The sequence below is a fragment of the Selaginella moellendorffii genome, unplaced genomic scaffold (assembly GCF_000143415.4).
Source record: "Selaginella moellendorffii unplaced genomic scaffold, v1.0 SELMOscaffold_57, whole genome shotgun sequence".
Taxonomy (NCBI): Eukaryota; Viridiplantae; Streptophyta; class Lycopodiopsida; order Selaginellales; family Selaginellaceae; genus Selaginella; species Selaginella moellendorffii.
In genome coordinates, this window is record NW_003314318.1 from 319958 (window position 1) to 336860 (window position 16903).

General features: G+C 44.9%; 4 protein-coding genes and 1 pseudogene across 5 annotated transcripts; 2 read left to right on the forward strand and 3 right to left on the reverse strand.

Annotated features, from left to right (window-relative positions):
• Positions 1-3271: 3271 nt before the first annotated feature.
• On the reverse strand, positions 3272-7986 carry LOC9654739. Its single transcript, XM_024688235.1, has 9 exons — positions 7913-7986; positions 7554-7707; positions 7311-7343; positions 6532-6642; positions 5963-6176; positions 5338-5902; positions 4226-5281; positions 3558-4174; positions 3272-3504 (listed from the first exon to the last, which is right to left on the reverse strand). Exons 1-9 carry the CDS (start codon positions 7984-7986, stop codon positions 3314-3316), a joined length of 3015 nt encoding a protein of 1004 aa, XP_024544003.1. The 3' UTR covers positions 3272-3313.
• Positions 7987-9897: 1911 nt separating this feature from the next.
• LOC9654461 lies at positions 9898-10561 on the forward strand. The gene is made up of 3 exons (XM_002983154.2): positions 9898-10214; positions 10283-10366; positions 10421-10561. The coding sequence occupies exons 1-3, from the start codon at positions 9936-9938 to the stop codon at positions 10508-10510; spliced, it is 453 nt and encodes a 150-aa protein (XP_002983200.2). The 5' UTR covers positions 9898-9935; the 3' UTR covers positions 10511-10561.
• On the reverse strand, positions 10249-12475 carry LOC9654462 (annotated as a pseudogene).
• Positions 12476-12493: 18 nt separating this feature from the next.
• On the forward strand, positions 12494-13778 carry LOC112351091 (protein OSB3, chloroplastic/mitochondrial-like). Of its 2 annotated transcripts, none has more exons than XM_024688304.1 (5): positions 12494-12910; positions 13000-13141; positions 13196-13289; positions 13352-13434; positions 13496-13778. In XM_024688304.1, exons 1-5 carry the CDS (start codon positions 12525-12527, stop codon positions 13694-13696), a joined length of 906 nt encoding a protein of 301 aa, XP_024544072.1. In that variant the 5' UTR covers positions 12494-12524; the 3' UTR covers positions 13697-13778. The 2 variants fall into 2 exon arrangements, with proteins under 2 accessions (XP_024544072.1, XP_024544073.1); XM_024688305.1 differs by having other exon boundaries at positions 13355-13434.
• Positions 13717-15842, reverse strand: LOC9654741 (protein transport protein Sec61 subunit alpha). The gene is made up of 7 exons (XM_024688303.1): positions 15741-15842; positions 15218-15583; positions 14929-15156; positions 14518-14872; positions 14329-14459; positions 14136-14271; positions 13717-14074 (listed from the first exon to the last, which is right to left on the reverse strand). Exons 2-7 carry the CDS (start codon positions 15559-15561, stop codon positions 13835-13837), a joined length of 1434 nt encoding a protein of 477 aa, XP_024544071.1. The 5' UTR covers positions 15562-15583; positions 15741-15842; the 3' UTR covers positions 13717-13834.
• Between the last annotated feature and the right edge of the window lie 1061 nt (positions 15843-16903).

Consider the following 16903-nt stretch of genomic DNA (forward strand, 5'->3'; position numbering starts at 1 on the left):
ATTATAGCATATGAACATGTAAGCTCATGAGTTTGGATTTCCCAAGAAGTCACTCAGCCTAATACTATTTAAACCTAAGGACACTTAACCCTAAAAATCCCAAGACTCTTAACCGATTAAAAAAGGGGTGCACTCTTGTTCATGGGCCCTTTCCCTTTATATTTGAACGTTTATGAATTGCTTCTTGAGTCATTCTCTTTGGTTATTTACAATTCACTATGCTTCCCTGCAAGTTTACACCCTTGCGAACGGAATTTGAGAGCTATAGCTCTCCCGAGAACCTTACTCTCTTAACACCCTACTGCAATAAGAAATGTTGTTTTGATTCACAAAAAAGTTCTATTTGCATCCATAAGCAAAATGAAGTGTAAGTTGAAGCACTTGTTAAATACTAATGACCATTGGGATTTTGTCAAAAGCAATATAAAAAACCTAAATTTTCTTAGTTAGAGCTTTTGTTTTTTGGCCAAAAGAAACCTTGTGCTATTAAACCATCACTTCCAGCAATCTTCACTTCAGTTATAGCAACTTAACATCTATTGTTCCTCTCATTTACCCTATGATATTTTTTATCTATGAATAATTTCATGTTACTTGAATATATTGATATAAATTTTAACCCAAATTTTTTTATAGCAATTGGATAAAAGTTTCTTATGTTTTGTTTGCAGGGGCAATTGCTCTAAGAATCTTGGAAACACAAAGCTTCTGATCAGCCTCTTACCATTTTAAGGCATTTTAGTGTATTATAGAGAAAAATATGCAAAAGCAATTTTTTTTATAGAACCTAATTTTCCTCTTCTACTTGTGCTTAAGTTGTTTTCTTTTTCCTTTTGCAATGTAGTGTCAATAAAAATCCAACTTTGCATGTTGAGTAAAGCTATACGTTGATTTTCTAAACAAGTGTGGAGGTTGCATGTTAATATGCTCAAGATCTAGCAATTTTTGCATTGATAAATTGTCTATGAAGAGCAAATTTTGAGCAAATTTTGGTAATATTGCTCTTGCTAAGGCAGAAGAACTTTCTATTTCTGAAATGTAACTAATCTTATCTTTCTACTTTTTTACTCATGTAGTGTGTTTTAGTAAATACAAGAAAACAGTGAGATGGTATGAAGGAGTTCCAATTATAAAAACCACAAGCACATTTCTTGTAAAAGATCAATCTAACAATTGTTGCTCTCAAGTTTGCATGTTGCAAATGATAAACTACCAATGAGAAGAGTAATGAATCCATCAATCACTATAGCCACCATAGCCAACTCTAAGATGTCTTTTCCAATGATTTTGTGTAGATGGATATTTTCCCAAATTTAGTATGCTCTACTTATTTTAACCCCTACAATTTTAGGGTTCTAGAGAACCGAGAAATATTTCTATTGACCAATTTTTATATGCATATTGCCTTTTTCAGTTGACTATGAATAATATTCTGTACTAGTATTTGACTGATTTCTTTTGCAATATTATATAATATAATGCTTGAATATAATCTAATAGTCTATCAGGGCCAGTGCTTTTTTATCAGTGTGGGCCATACTTCAAACGAGTAGGAGAGAGAACACTATCACTATGCCAAGTGAAAAGAAAATCCTATTGAAATTAGTTCCAAAGTATATATTTTATTTATAGTGTTTGACAGTCTCAATGCACTGTAGATGTTTTCTTTAGAAACACTAGTTCTACTATTATAAGAACTTGAGCAAACAAATGTGGGTTTTCAACTACTATTACTATTATCTTTCTGATATTAGATTGCCAATAAAAGCACAGTGTGAAAAATGGATAATATTTATCAATCATAGAGTATCTATACAAATCTGGTGGGATATGTTTCCAGGTAAAAATTTCTTTTGTGCTTTTCTATTCTAACTCAATATTAATAAAAGTTTCATTAATTATAACATGGTTATTCTAGCTAATGGTTTCTCACTTCACAATAGTTTTAAAATAGTTCATTGATGATGGTAAAGCTAAATGGCTTAGATCTTAAAATACATTGAAAGAATGCTTTCACAGTTTAGAGAGCAGAAGTTTGACTACTCTTTTGGGAGTACTCCCTTTACTTATCCCTAGCCTAGTGGGACTATAGGTTTAATCTAGGGATTAAATTGAACTATTAGATATTAATTTCAATATGTGATATAATTCCTTTAACTTAACTAACAGAGTTGAGCTTGGAGAAGATATTTAGCCCAATAAGCTAAATTTGACTGTTAGATATCAATTTCAACATGTGATATATTTCCTTTATCCAACTAACAAAATCAAACTATATTTAAGATCTTTAGTTCTGACTAGCCCAGTAGGACTAAACTACATAACCAAGTATCAATCTCAATATCTAATATAATTCCTCTAACCAGCCAACAAAATTTAATTTAAGACCCTTTTAATATCAAATTTAAGCTTTCTAGTTCAGAATTCTTAGGAAATCACCTTCCAATACTATTCATAATTTAAAATGATTAACTCTATGAACCAGTTAAAAAAGAAAGTGCATTTTTGTTCATAAACCCCTTCTATTTGTTAATTTTAATGGACCTTCTCCCAGACCATTCCTTTTAGTTGTTTACATATAATTATAATATTTCTTTATAACTACATTAAGTGAGGAATTATTTTAAAAAGATGTAGATTAATATAATTTACAAGTCTAATAAATTTTTAAAAAATCCTTCCTCTCTTTGATAAGATTAGAATGGGCAACTCTATGGACAATTATAATATATATATATATATATATATATATATATATATATATATATATATATAGATATATAATTATTAATAATTTAAAATTTTTATTCGTAGAGATTAAACCGATAATAATAAAGCTTAATATTACTTCGTAAGAGTTAAAAGAGGTTCTTATGACATAAGACTAAGCAAATCGATACAAAGTGGAACTAATCTCACCCAATGCCACAACGTTGCCTGCCTGGTAGCAACTTCAACCTCCATGGACAATTCTTACCTGTCATATAAAATCCCACCTCCTTTCACCAAAACCTTCCTGAATGGATTCTGGAAGAAAAGTTCAAGACTCTCTGGCTGCAACAAAGTGCCTAAGCTCCACAGGATCAGTCCCACCAGGACCTGCTGCAGCAGTGGAATGGACCCCAGGAATTCCATGGCTGCAGCCGGAGGAGATGATTCAAATGAAAGACACCAAAATTGAGAAACGGGAGTGCGTACATTGTCCCAGATCCACCTCATTACCATTGATCGTGAAGAGCAACAGCCCTGCAATGTAGCAAGGCCTAATACGGAAACAGCAAAGTCGAGACGACTTTATTAGGTGGTAGTGTTTTCAAACTACAAGAAGAGGAGATAAATGGCGAACCTCGGACAACATGTCCAGAACGCCTGCTGAATCAGCCTGCCTGATAACAATTCTTCTGCACAACGGATTCTGGGAATTCATGATCTTCGACCGCTCCGACTGCTCTATGTAATGGTCGGAAGAGTATATATAAACAATATTTGATAGATCATAGCATCCTGCCAAAGGAAAAAAATAAACAAAAATGAGCTAAGAAAACAAAATAAAATACCTGCTGACTGTGTTGGATAGTCGACTTCTTCATGCATCCCAACAAAATTATCATACCTCAACTTTGATGCTCGTTTAGAACGGGTGAGTCTGGATGGTCCACTCGAGGGTGCTGGAGATGAAGGTATGTTGTCACGCAACCGCTTGCGTGACAGGACCTCCTGTTGTAAATCTGTAGGCGCAGGCCCGAACTCGTCCAAATCAATGTTATCACACAACTGCTGAACCTCCTGTCGTAAATCTGTAGGCACAGGCCCGAACTCCTCCAAGTCAGCGGTTGTCAAATGCTCCAGACGAGCTACCCCTGTCAAGTCCGAGAGACATGACCAAAAGATCGTGGCAGCATCTGACTGTGGTTCTTCTTTCGCATCATCAGACGACCTTGTTTGGGTGATAATGAGGAAGTTGTCAAGAACGTGCACAGAATCCAAACCAGAATTCCCACTGGCGAGTAGAGAAAACCTAGGGCCTCGACGCAAAACCAGTGCTTGTAGAGCAGCTCCAGTAACTTGGTCCATTGTCCTGTATGGCGTAAGCCGGCCTTCATCTGGATAAGGTAGAACTAGCGACTCCAGATCCCTATGAATATCCCAAACACACGGAATGATATCTCGCAGCCTGCAAAATCATCTTAGTCACCGAAGATGCATAAAGAGAAAAGCTTTTTACCTGAACACACGAGGTGATCCTTCTTCTACTAAGGGTGACTTCAGAAGAAAGATCATAAAGGCTATGAATTGTAAGTCGCTCAATTCCCGTCCACGAAATCTTCGCTCCGTAGCAGATGTGAAGCAAGTGACAAAATAGTCGTTGCCACTGCTCTGCATTGCGAGAGCAAGCAAGGGAGGAAAGTGTACTCGACAGCGCCACTGATCAGGTTCAAGTGAAGCATTGGAATCCACAAGCTGCAACGATATTAGCCCTTTCTGCTCTAAAGCGCCCCAAGAGTTTTCCTCAAACTGGATCACACGTATGTCGTTGCTGTCTACAACCGGGTCCGACCTGTAGATGACGGTACCCAGCAGAGAATGCCGCAGAGCAGTTAGCAGTATAGCAAAACCAGTACCGTGTTCATACTTGCCGATACTCCATGAAGTGAGAGAGATTGTATTTTTCAGAGTTGCCATGAGAATATCAGTGGTGAACTCCTGAGCGGTCTGTAAGAGTGTTGCTGCGCAGATGCGTTCCGATGGGTCGCTGGTAAGCATTCCCCTTATCATGTATCCCAAGTGTCGGGGCATCCCTCCAATAAGTGAAATGCAGAGTTTGAGTATGTTGCTCGGGCAGAATTTCTCGCTGCGGCCAAGTGTAACGGAAAGCCTGCTAAAGAAGTTTGTAACAACCGTAACAGCATCCTCGGCCTTCAGAGCGGACACAGGAATCGGAATATGTGGAGTTCTTCCCAGCCTGAAGGACGCAGCCTTATCTGATGCAGTGACCACAAGTAAAACGTTTGTCTCCCTTGAAGCTTGGAAGGAGTAAACATAAGACGATAATACCTCCTGCAGCCAGGAGGTATTCCCAAGATACTCGGCACAATTAATTTCGTCGAGGAATAGTGATACGAGAATCGGCCTCTGGTGGGATGGGGATGTCTCCACGGCTTTACGGAAGAAAATAAGCACGTCATTCAGAGTAATCCTCGTGGCGATGTGTGCAATAGAATGTAGCATACTTTCATACGACAGAGTGGGCACAGGCTTGGAAACAGCCGCAAAGAGAAGCCTGAACCTCCATGCATCAGAAAAACAATCAGAAAACAAAAAACTACATTTCCATACCTTAATGCCAGAATCTGCTCAAAAGATTTCGAGGAAGCTAGCTTCCTCTCAACGGGATAGAGTAGACCCCCTTGATGGTCGTGGATGTTGTGATACAAACTGGCGTTATAACCCAAAGAGTCCTGCACCATCTGAATGAAATCACGATTCACCAGCAGCTTCCGAGACTTGAGAAACTCAATGGCATCTCCCGACGTCCAAAACTTCCTGAAGAGAGCAGGAAAGTCCCTGCCAATGGTAGACTTGCCTGCCCCAGGATACGCAATCAATGCGTTGAAGTGAGGATCCCTGAGACCCGCATCCACGGAGGCACTGCACGTATTGGCCCGTGTGAAGTTTCGGAACGCCAAAACAGCACCATACACCAGCGAACAGAGTGTCTCATGCCTGCCGACAATTGGAAAGCAGAGCCCCGGATCATCTCTCGGTATCTGCAGATCACCTAGGCCGTCCATGGGAAGCCTGTCATCTTCTCTCAGGGGGTTCCTCTCCAGACTGACATCTCGGGCTTCCCGTAAACGGTCAGCATAGATGCGGCAGAGCTCTGCAACGACATGCTCTGGCCCTGGTTAAAACGAAACCGCAAGTTTATCAGGACAAAGAAAGCACAATATTTAGCACATACCTTGAATGGCGTAGACATAGCTGCCTGCGTGCAACCTTTCCTCTATGAGGGGAAAACCCTCAGCATCGAGTAGATCTCCAACACCATACAGCCTCTCAAGACGCGATAGGACACTTTCTTTACAACTATCAACCCTGAAAGCCTTGGAACTCCCGCCTGGCACAGCTACACTCACATACCCTTCCATACGGAGTTGAAACCCTACCCAGTGACTCTAAAACCCAAAACGGTACTACACGGACGGCCAGGATCGGGCCTAATCGATGGCCTAAAAGTTTTCAGGGTTTAGATACTCCATTATGAACTATATGCTCCATCTCTAAACTGATTTGCAACTATGATTATTTTTGGAGGATGACTCTTGCTTCCAATGATACAATTGGTCAAATATCAATGTACTGATATTTGAAAAAATCCACCATGTAAAATATAAGTGATCTTTGGAGAAACTCTAGGAGTAAACAAACTTTATGGAAGAAACAATCTGGTGTGGACCGAAGTTTCTAGTAAACATGAGAATCTAGCCTGGGTATCGGGATAGCCACAAGAGGTTGACTCTTTTGACATACCAGTCCAAAATATGTTTGATCCATGTTCAGTTTTGCTGGATCACCAAGATCGCGCAATACCAATCTGGACAGCATCAAGTCCAAGCTTTGCACCGGGACAAACTCTCCTTCCTGTTCCAAACCGAAAGACATCAATTTCTGGCAAGTCGATGAAACATTGTGGCCGAAACTCTATAGAGGATCTCTCATAGAGACCAATCGAGACCAATCAGGATGTGTGAGGCTCACGGCCCACACATCCTGCTTTGATCTGCCTACCATTCCACCGCAGTCTTGATATTGCAAACAAATATCAACCATGGATGTTACAATATCTTGGGAAAAATATGCAATTCAAGTTTCCTGCTCAGAAGTGGTATTAACTGAACAAAATGTTTTGAACGTTGTAAAAAAGCTTTCTAATGATTGTGTGGCCTGATCACTCTTTCTCACACACTCTCACAGTCTCGGCATACACAAGGCAACATCGAGATGAAAAGATGAAACGAATGCATCGCTGTTGAGCAGAGCCGAGATAAGGTGAGAGAAAGTTAGACTGGTCCCGAGTTTTGGATCAGTAGGGTTTATTGGGTTTTGAGTGGGAATTTTTAAATTGTGTAATTTGTAAAGATTTTCCAGGCTGACAATCAACTGTTGGAGATTCTTTGAGTGTTGATGCATTGGCAAAGCTTGGCACCAAACTTTCATCCCACATCACGGTCTCGGTAGGATACAGTGGAAGACCATTGATGAAATCCCTTTCTCAAAGGCTGAGACTAGAACTTCTTTTAAAAAATCACCCTGTCTGCCCAAGTATCTGTTGCCAGCATCAACTGTGCACGAAAATGTCAGACATGAAATCCACGTACAGCGCTTTATATATACCTTGTTGCAGACCAAATCTTTTAATTCTTGAACGCTCAGCTTCGATAACCACTTTGTCAATTCTTTGCGATTGTTTAACGCCCCGGCATTCCACAGTGCCATCTCTTTAAGCTGCACATAAAGTCAGTCTCAAATTGACTAGTATTCCTCGTACAAACCTTGGGCTCCTGGTTAAATGCTAAGAGTTGAAACGAGTGAATAAAATTGCAGTGCCTCTTCAAGACGTTAACTTCGAAATCCGCATAGAACTGAAGTAAGTCCACGAGTTTCCGGAAGAGCACTCCTTGAACAACCGCCAGATCTTTTCGGAATCTTCAGAATACAGGGGTGAGTGACAGCACCGATGACTACGAAAAACCAAAGCCTGGCATCTGGCTAAGAAGATCAATTAAAAACTCTACAGAGCACTCACAAAACAGAAGAGCCGATGCGTCAGTCTCACTTCCCACAACAGCACCATCGAGAACCTTGAAAGCACCGGTTTAGTACGTAAAATTGTACCATCGATCCACTTTACCTTTCATCAAAGATGGCAGAAACCGTACTTCCAGCTTTCTTATAGAGCAATTCCAAACGCATCAAGCCCGACATGTCCGGGGCCGGATATGTCCGGAGCCCGACCAAACGAGGTTAAATCTTCTAAACTTAGAAAAACTAAAAACCTGAAAAAGATTTTAATGGAATCTTTTAAATATTCATAACAACCTTTCCCCAGAAAGTAAAGAAAGGTAAAAGAAAAGAATTTTTTGAACTCAGTTAACATGACGTGCTTGATGCAGTGTTTATAAATTAGGTCAAGTTAGGTCATAAATTTTCATAGAATTAGGTCAAGGCTATGGATGCTGGCGGGCTGATATGGGGCGCTGGAGGCGCGATCCAGACGCGCCGAGCTCCAGTGGGGAACGATTCCAGGGACGTGTTTAGGGATCTCATCTACACGGAGCGTCCATTTTGGAGGAAGACGCGCTTGAGCACCAGCAACATGGTGGCCGCCATCGCCGGATTTCGCGAGAGGTACGAGGCAATGCCGGGGCTCCACAGGCGCTGGGGCGAGGCGTATGGATCCATCCAGGGCTTGGCGCAGTTCCTCTTCCAGGCCAACAGGATCGAGCAACAAGGCTACGAAAGCTTCGATCTCACGCTGGACGCCGTGCGCGGCGGCAAGCATCTGGCCACCGCCCGCCACGACGATCGCCGCGCAGAGGCGATGCGATGCCTCAACCTCGCGCTGGCCAGCGTCATCGACCAGAAGATCCCGCGATTCAGCGTGGAGGGGATCGCTCTCGCGCACGAGACTCTGCTGGCAACGTCCAAGCCCGAGATCGCAGGGAGGATTCGAGACGAGGATGCGTTCACGCGGACGAGCGTGGGATACTGGCGGATGTTCCGGCGGCCCGCCAGCGTGGCGGCCGAGCTGGCGGAGCTCGTGCGTGACTGTAACCTCTCGCTGGCGGGGATATTCCGGGACATTGGTGACGTGGCCGAGCGCTGCCATGCCCTGCTGGAGCTTGGCGGCCAGCTCTTCTACCAGTTTGAGGCAATCCATCCCTTCAGGGATGGGAATGGGAGGATTGGGCGGATTCTTTTGGCGGCGGCGGTGAGGAGCATTGGGCCTCCACATCCAAATGTTTTGCTGGAAGATCGAGATGGGGAGGATGACGGCGTGGATCCACCGTTTGTGGATCGAGAGAATTACATTCACTGCTTCGAGCGTGCGGATCATTTGGGCGACAAGGTGGACACGCTTTACAATCTTCCGGTGTTCTACTCGGACAAGCTGGGAAGCCCGGACGATCTCACTGCCATGATCGCCGAGGGGATTTACGTGTCGTGGAAGAGGTTCTTCCGTGCCATGGAGGAGGCTTCTACTTCAACTGAGGAGTGATATAATACTCGAACAATGTTCTAGGCATATCCGCTCTTGACTTTGATTAAATCAAAACCGTTGGCTCAGTTATTTGAAAGAAGCAGAAGAAGACATAGCTTCACATCAGAACATTAAACGGTTGTGAGCTTGGATCGCAAGAAGATGCAAATTTCCGGAATCATCTCCCATTTCAGTGACCACCCTCTTTCGCTAGCGGTTTTCGACTCATCCTGCAGACCGACAAGCGATATTGTTCAATGCCTATTGCAGGTACTTGCTCGATCAAGGCAGCCCAGCAAAATAGTCTCTCTCCTGCTGCCACTGAGGGAGGTGGCCTAGAATGGACAGTTTGTTCATGTAAGTGTAATCACTCGTCCTGCAAGACTGATCAGTTGGCTAAGGAATCCAGAGGAAAAAAAATTGTACTTACATCCAAAAATCCCTGCTGGAAGACCGAGATTGAATCACCATTTCACTTGCAAGAAAGTTCCGAGACGTGAACTTTCTGAAGCAAGCTCGACAACTGATCTGTCGCCCTTAGAAGCATTGGCATCCAGAACCTCAGCCTCATCAACTATGACTATCACCACGCCGGTCAACAAAAGTCAACTAAGGTAAACTCTACCTTGATATAACTGTGCAGGGGTTTATTTTTTGGAGAGATAGAGTAGCAATGGCGCTAGTCATGGCGATGGCACCATGCCAGGGACTGGGAGGAGCAACCACATTGCGATTCCGGCCAATATCCACTCCACCAAGCAAGAGAGGTATGGCAACCATCGTCATGGCAGTGCCCAAGAAGCGAACCTCCAAAACCAAGAGGAAAATCCGCCATGCCGTGTGGATGCGCAAAGCTCGAGTAGCCGCCGACAAGGCCCTGTCCCTCGCAAAGTCCGTTCTCACTGGTCGCTCAAACAGCTTCTACTACGAGACCGATGATCAACCTCCTGCGGTAACTTCCCCAATCCAAAAATTCTCTCTCGGTCTCTGTTACTCAAGTTTCGCGTTTTTGGAGCCCAGGAAACACCCAAATGCTTTGGCGATGGCTATGGTCTGACAGAAGAGGGAATGCTCGACGAGGAGGAAGAAGACATGTTAGAAGAAGTAAGTCATTGTCATTCCTTTTTATGTTTAGCTTACTTGGAGTTGCGATTCCAGGCTCGGTTCAATGCGAGAGCAGTGGTGGTCGGCATAAATTTCCTCAATCTCCTGGCAGCAGCGAGGCTTGCTGGAAGAACACGCTTGTAAGTTGTAAGTTGTTCTCCAGGAAAGAGAAAGAGAAGCTCCTCCGTTTAAGTCTCTATAGTGATGATGCGTGCATGTAGACTAGCTCATCGCGGGAAGCAAGCCATGTACTCCACAGTTCGTCGTCATCGGATTCTAGTGAGTTTCAAAAGGTTGAGCTCCGCTTTTGATCAAGCTTCCTACAAGTACCTCGAAAGACGAGTTTCGCCGGTGTGCAGCTGATACCAGTTTCTGTGTGTAACAGGCTGCCAGTTCGTAAGCTCCAGATCCTGACAGCATTGTCTTCACATCCTGTCATCCGAAGCCATCCATCTCATGCCCGTTTTCCATTTTATCTCAAAACTTCAAACCTGACATAAGAACCGTTCCAGTCGGATCTATGCCAAGCTGCAGGGATGAAAACGAGTTCTTATGTCCTTCGAAGGAACGCAACCATCCTCTTCCCACAAGACGCCGATCCCACAGCCGAATCTGATCAAATAATAAAAGCTAGTGAAAACCGAAAGCAGTGAGACTTACACTGTCGCTCATGTCACTGGCTACCACGTAAGATTCATCCGATGGAAGCAGCAGCAAGCTAAAGAAATCCGTGATTAGAAGAATGCTCCATGACAAAGCAGAACCTCTACCTACAAACGGATGATTTCATGCGTATGCTGTTCCTTGAATCCATCTTCTGTAATCAGGAAGGACTGAGCTTGATAGAATCGAAGCACAAGCATTTGACTTACCCAAAACCGCCGTTCGCGGATATCAAGTGACAAGATGCAGCCATTCCGAAATCCACACACGACAATATTTCCCTGCAAGTCAATCGAACTAGGAAAAGAAAAGGAAGGCAACGGAGAGCAAGCTTACGGTGCTATCGGTTTTCTGTGACAAAACGTCGTGGGGACAGTGATATATCCAGCTTCGCTGCCCAGTTTGCAGGTTCACCACCCCAGCTCTGGTGTGCGTTCCTGTGAAGATCAATAATAGCTTGCGCAATGACAGAGAAAGAGCTTTACCAATTGATGCTTTAGTTCCGCACGGGAACATGTCCGCGGTCCACACTGTATAGTTTGTCCTCACATCGGCTGTGACTGCCAGAGTATCGAGATCGAGTACTTGCAAGCTACCGCCAGTAGCATTTCCCAGCCTTGCAACTCTGGGATGAAACTCAGTCAGATAAGTAGCTGAAAGAGAAACAAAAGAAGAAGGTACAAGGCACCATACATTGCGATTTTGTGCGGATTTTGCTTAGTTGACAGCGTCTTGATCGCAGTAACCATGGAAGAACCACCGGCGCATAGGGAGCGATTTACAGCGAGAGATGGCGGTCTCCTTCCAGGCTCTAGCAGAGACTCGTTCTTTGGCAATGGATGGATTATCATTGAGAAACGATCGTTTGGACGACGACAATATGTTTCGGATACAACACTGCACAGAAAAACAAAAGTGTGAGATGGGAGAGGAAAGAACAGACCCTTGGAAGAAAACTTACAAGGCTGCTCCTTGAGAACTACCCATGAACACTGCATTGTTTTCGAAATAGCCGCAATATCCCCAGCCCACAGCGCACTGGGGCGTAATAACACCATATCTCCATGTCTGTAGACACAAACACGAGAGACAATGAAAACAAAGAAAAAAAAAAAGAATCCAAATACCTGAGGACGAACTGAGAATGTTTCCACTGTAGATCGTCGGAAGAACACTGGATTCCTTGGGAAGATTTCCCTGTCGAGCAGTAGCTTTGGAATCGGAATGACTTTCTTCTTCCCAGCCTGGTAAAATTCCCATTAAATCCGAGTAAAGCATACCAAATAGATGCCTCTGGAGTTGCCGCCGCCGCTGGCGCTTCCTCCGGCTTCCGCGAGATCGGGAAGTACCGATTCCGCTCGGTGTCGAAGTAAAATCCAGGAAGATCTGCGAGAAATCGTGTCACAACAGGGACGATCAAAGCCTCGCGCCCTTACCTACAGGCATTTTTCCTAAGAACCCTAAAATATCGCAGGGGTTTAGGGTTTAATCGGCTATGGCGTGTCTCCTGCGAATCCGCTGCGCTGCCGCGCTCTCTCCCCCACTGGCGGCGCCCCGGCAGCGGCATTTCTTCGCGCTCACGGCCAGGCTCGCATCGGCACAGTCCGCGGAGGCATTTGGATTGAAGCCGCTGCGAGCGGTGGTAACACGCAGCATTGGATCGGCGCGGCAGGCAAAGGCCGCGGCGCAGCCGGCAGAGGGCGATTCCAGGCCCCAGTTCCCACGGCCTTCGTCGGTGGGCTATGACAAGAGCCTCGCCAACACCATCCATTTGATCGGCAGCGTGGGAGTGAATCCCGACATCAAGTACCTCGACAATGGAACGATCGTTGCTACCTCGAGCTTGAGCGTCAAGAAGGCTCCACAGGGCGATCCATCCTGGTAAGTCGATCTCTAGAAGTTCTTCCAGTGGAGAAAGAAAGAGAAAAGCTTCTCACTGTATACGTTTTGTTTTTTCTTTTTTCTCACAGGTTTTTCTTGGAGTTTCAAAACGATCTAGCAGAGATTGCTGCTCAACACGTTAGAAAAGGAGATAGAATCCACGTTGGTGGTCGTGTTCTAGTGGAGAAAATGGATCCGAATACTGGCGAAGGGCCTCAAGTTCTTTGGAAGGTAGAAAGATCTTCTAGAAGTTATTTTTCATTTTGGTTTTGCTTCTGTTATCAGGTGGAAGTATCAGACCTTCACTTCGTGGACGATCTATATGGTTCTAAAGCCCAACCTTTACCAACAGCTACAGCCATCAAACCAGGACCAACAGGTAATTTTGCTTGGAAACTCTTCCTCAATTCCAGCCTGAATGCTTCCTCCCGCTGTTGCTAGCAGAGAAAAAACTAGCCGCTGAGAAATCGTGGAAGCTGTTCTTCTCCAGTCCCAGCGATTGGTACGACAATCGTGACAACAAGGTACATCCAAGTTTTTACACGATCACACGATCACACGATCGAAACTTCTTTTTCTTGCCAGAGAAATCCAAAGGCACCAGACTTTAAGCACAAGAGCAACGGTGAGGGGCTCTGGATCGATGGCTACTACACTCCTTCCTTCGTTACACAGCAAATCGCCGATCTGGAAGCTAAAGGAGTCCTAAAAAGCTCTAAACCAACACCGGCGAGCACTACCGCTGCTACCACCGAGGAAGAATCAAGCGGATATAATCCCTGGTAAAGAAGTAGCAATGTAGATAGTAAACTTCAAGGCCTTGCAATCTTTTTTTGAGGAAATATTTGCACTTCACATCAGTTGGTTCTTTCACGAGTTACAGGGAACTTTTTCCAAAACTTTTCTTCCGGTGAAGTTGCGAGCTTAAAACCCGAACAGCCCGATTTCGGTTGCCCGTTCCTTGTCAAATGTCTCAAAGTACTGGTAGATGATCGTCACGGCCAAGAGGATTCCAGTTCCAGAACCAATCGCTCCCATGAAATCGGCCACCACCGTCAGAGCTCCGATACAAATACCACCAAAGGCGGCCGCGGTTGGAATGTAGCGATTGAGTTCCCTCTGGAGGTTGGCTTCTCGGTGTCCGGGCATCACCATTTGTTGCTCCTGCAATTCCCGGGGAGAGAAGTCAGAAAAGATCGAGTTACGAGCTAAAGTTCTTGCTTACCCGAAGCTGCTTGGCCACATCTCTAGCCGACGAACCAGAAACCTCAATCCACGTCTTGGAAAAGAGAGCGCATGCCGTGAGCATGAAAGTGAGGTAAAACAGAGCGTGGAAGGGGTGTGTCACCATATCCGCCAAGCTGCAAGTTTATCCTTGTCAAATCAAGTGAAAAGAAAAAAACGATTTTGTAGCTCACCTCGAAGGCGGAGTTATGAAGTAGACGAGCCCTCCAACAGGCACAAGCTGACCACTGTGCGAGTACTCCGACTCCTTCCATTGGCCCAAGAGATTCACGAGAAGGTTTGTGCTGTACCTCCTATACAGCAGCTGGAAGTAAACCAGAAAAGAAGTTTCAACCGAGAACTAAAGCGAAGTCACGTCTTACCTGAGAGATGAAGTACAAGTTCGAGACGAGCGCCGACTGGAGAATGATAGGCATATTCGAAGTGTAGAAGAGCTTGATGGGATAGAAACCCTGCTGTCCACGAGCGCTCTTGGATCTCACGGGAAGGACAACGCGGAAGCCTTGGAAGTAGATGACAATGAGGAAGACGATCACGGTGGCACAGAGGTTTGTCACGTTTGGAAGGTTTTGCCTGTAAAAAGCCTCCTTGAGTGCTCGGACCTTGTCAGTTCTCGTGATCAAGAGGTGGAAGAGAGCAATGATAGCTCCCTCAAACTCAGCTCCACGGCCACTGTTGATGGTAGTCGGACTAAACGCCTTCCAGATGATGGTCTCACTGTCACAGTCACAATAGAAATAATCAGAGCTGGAAAAGGAAAAGGTTTCTCTCACCAGATGTTGGTGGCTATGAACAACGAGATTCCCGATCCAAGCCCGTATCCCTTCTGGAGGAGTTCATCCAGGCAAATGACAATGATACCAGCGAAGAAGAGCTGAATGATGATCAGAATCGCGTTGCCGGCTCCGAGATCACGAACGTCGCCGTACATTCCAGACAAAACGTACGCGACAGCTTCACCAATCGTGATCAAAACACCCAGAAGCTTTTGAGCTCCGTTCCTACAAAGTCCCACAAAACCATCAGTAGAAGCCACCAAGCACAAATGTCAAAAACACTTACACAAGAGCTCGGTCTTCTCTCACGTTGTTGTCAACCTCGATAATCTTCGAGCCAGCCAAGAGCTGCATCACAAGACCAGAAGTAACGATGGGAGTAATTCCCAATTCCATCACAGTCCCGCGGTTGGAAGCCAGGATGACGCGCATCCAGTAAAAGGGATCCGATCCATTGGCCGAGTGGATCCCGTAGAGTGGGAGCTGGCTACAAACCAGGAAGATGAACAAGGAAACCACCGTGTACATAACCTTTTCCCTGAACGGGACCTTCCTATCGGCCGTTTGAACCTCGGGAAGGACCGAGAGGAAAGGCCGCACTAAATGCAACACGCGAAATCCGCTACCCATGGCGCCGAGCTAGAGATCGATCCTGTATGAAAAAATCTCCGTCAAAATCCGACCGCGACAAGCAAAAACCCTAGCCCGCGCCGCCGATCCAATCGAGCAGGCGGGAGAGAGGCGCTGCCCGGATCTGCAGCGGCAGCTAGATCTAGAGATCGAGAGGGAGAAATCGAGCTGAGACTTACTTCAATTGGCGCTCCCCGCAGCCCTTGTGCTCGATCTAAAACCTAACTTCTGTTCTAACCCGTGGTTTTTATCTTCCAACCCTTTTCTTTGTAAAATTACCTTACCCACGGCTGGAGTTCATTGACCACTCTTATTTCGTGACGAGCAGCAAGCTCTTGGCTATGGCGGTCGAGCGAGATCTTCCGCAATAGTCCGCGATATTTCGTGCAATCTCGTGCTCCAATGTTCTGTTCTTTGATCGATCGGGGGGTGTCCAAACTAGGCCAACACCGTTTGAGATGTGGTTGACATCCCAACTATGTTTGTGATTCCCACATCAAGCCCTGAGAAGGGACTAACGAAAGTTTCAGATGGAGAGTCATCTAGGTCATGTTCCAAGGATATGGATCTAGAATAATATAGTCCATTTTCCCTTCAGATAGAGATGGAGTCTTCCAAGGATATGGATCTAGAATAATCATTCATATACTGTTTACAGCGCCCACCATGAAGGATGAGACCAAGAAATCTAGAAATGCCGTTTTGAAGAACATTATCGTTGCAATGTGGAACAAAGGAGTGAAGGTCTTCAAGCTTCCTGTCAATAGGCAAAGATTTCCATACCAAGACCAAGAACAACCACAAGATGATCTATCACTATGGGGCATGGAGTATGGAGGTTAAAGCTTGAAGATTGCATGGAGCATGGAGCAGGGGCATTGAAGATCAAGAGCGGGAAGACAACACATACTCTGGCGCTATTCTTGAATCTACGTGGGATTCTGGCGTGGCTAAAATCTTGGCTACTGCTATTCAACTCATAGTCTGGAATATATGAGTGAAGAGCCCTTGGCCTTTATTCAGAGTTGTAGTTTTCTAATGCTGCGAAGTGGCACTGTGTTAGCTAGACTTTTACTAGTTCAGTATTGGCAATAGTGCATGTCCAGTGGCGTCAGGGTTGATGTCCTGTAGGTAATCCTTCATGAAGGCCCCGGTCTTTCGAGTTGCGACCATCCTGCAGCTGCAGCTGATTGCCTGGGAGCCATGGGAAGAACTATAGACTAGTGTGAAAGACCGTATGTTCACGTCATCATGTTAGCCTGGTGTAGTGTGTTGATGAGGCTATATGCACAGGTTGCTACCTTATGACCCTTGTCACGTTGATGGTTGAAATGGAAACCCA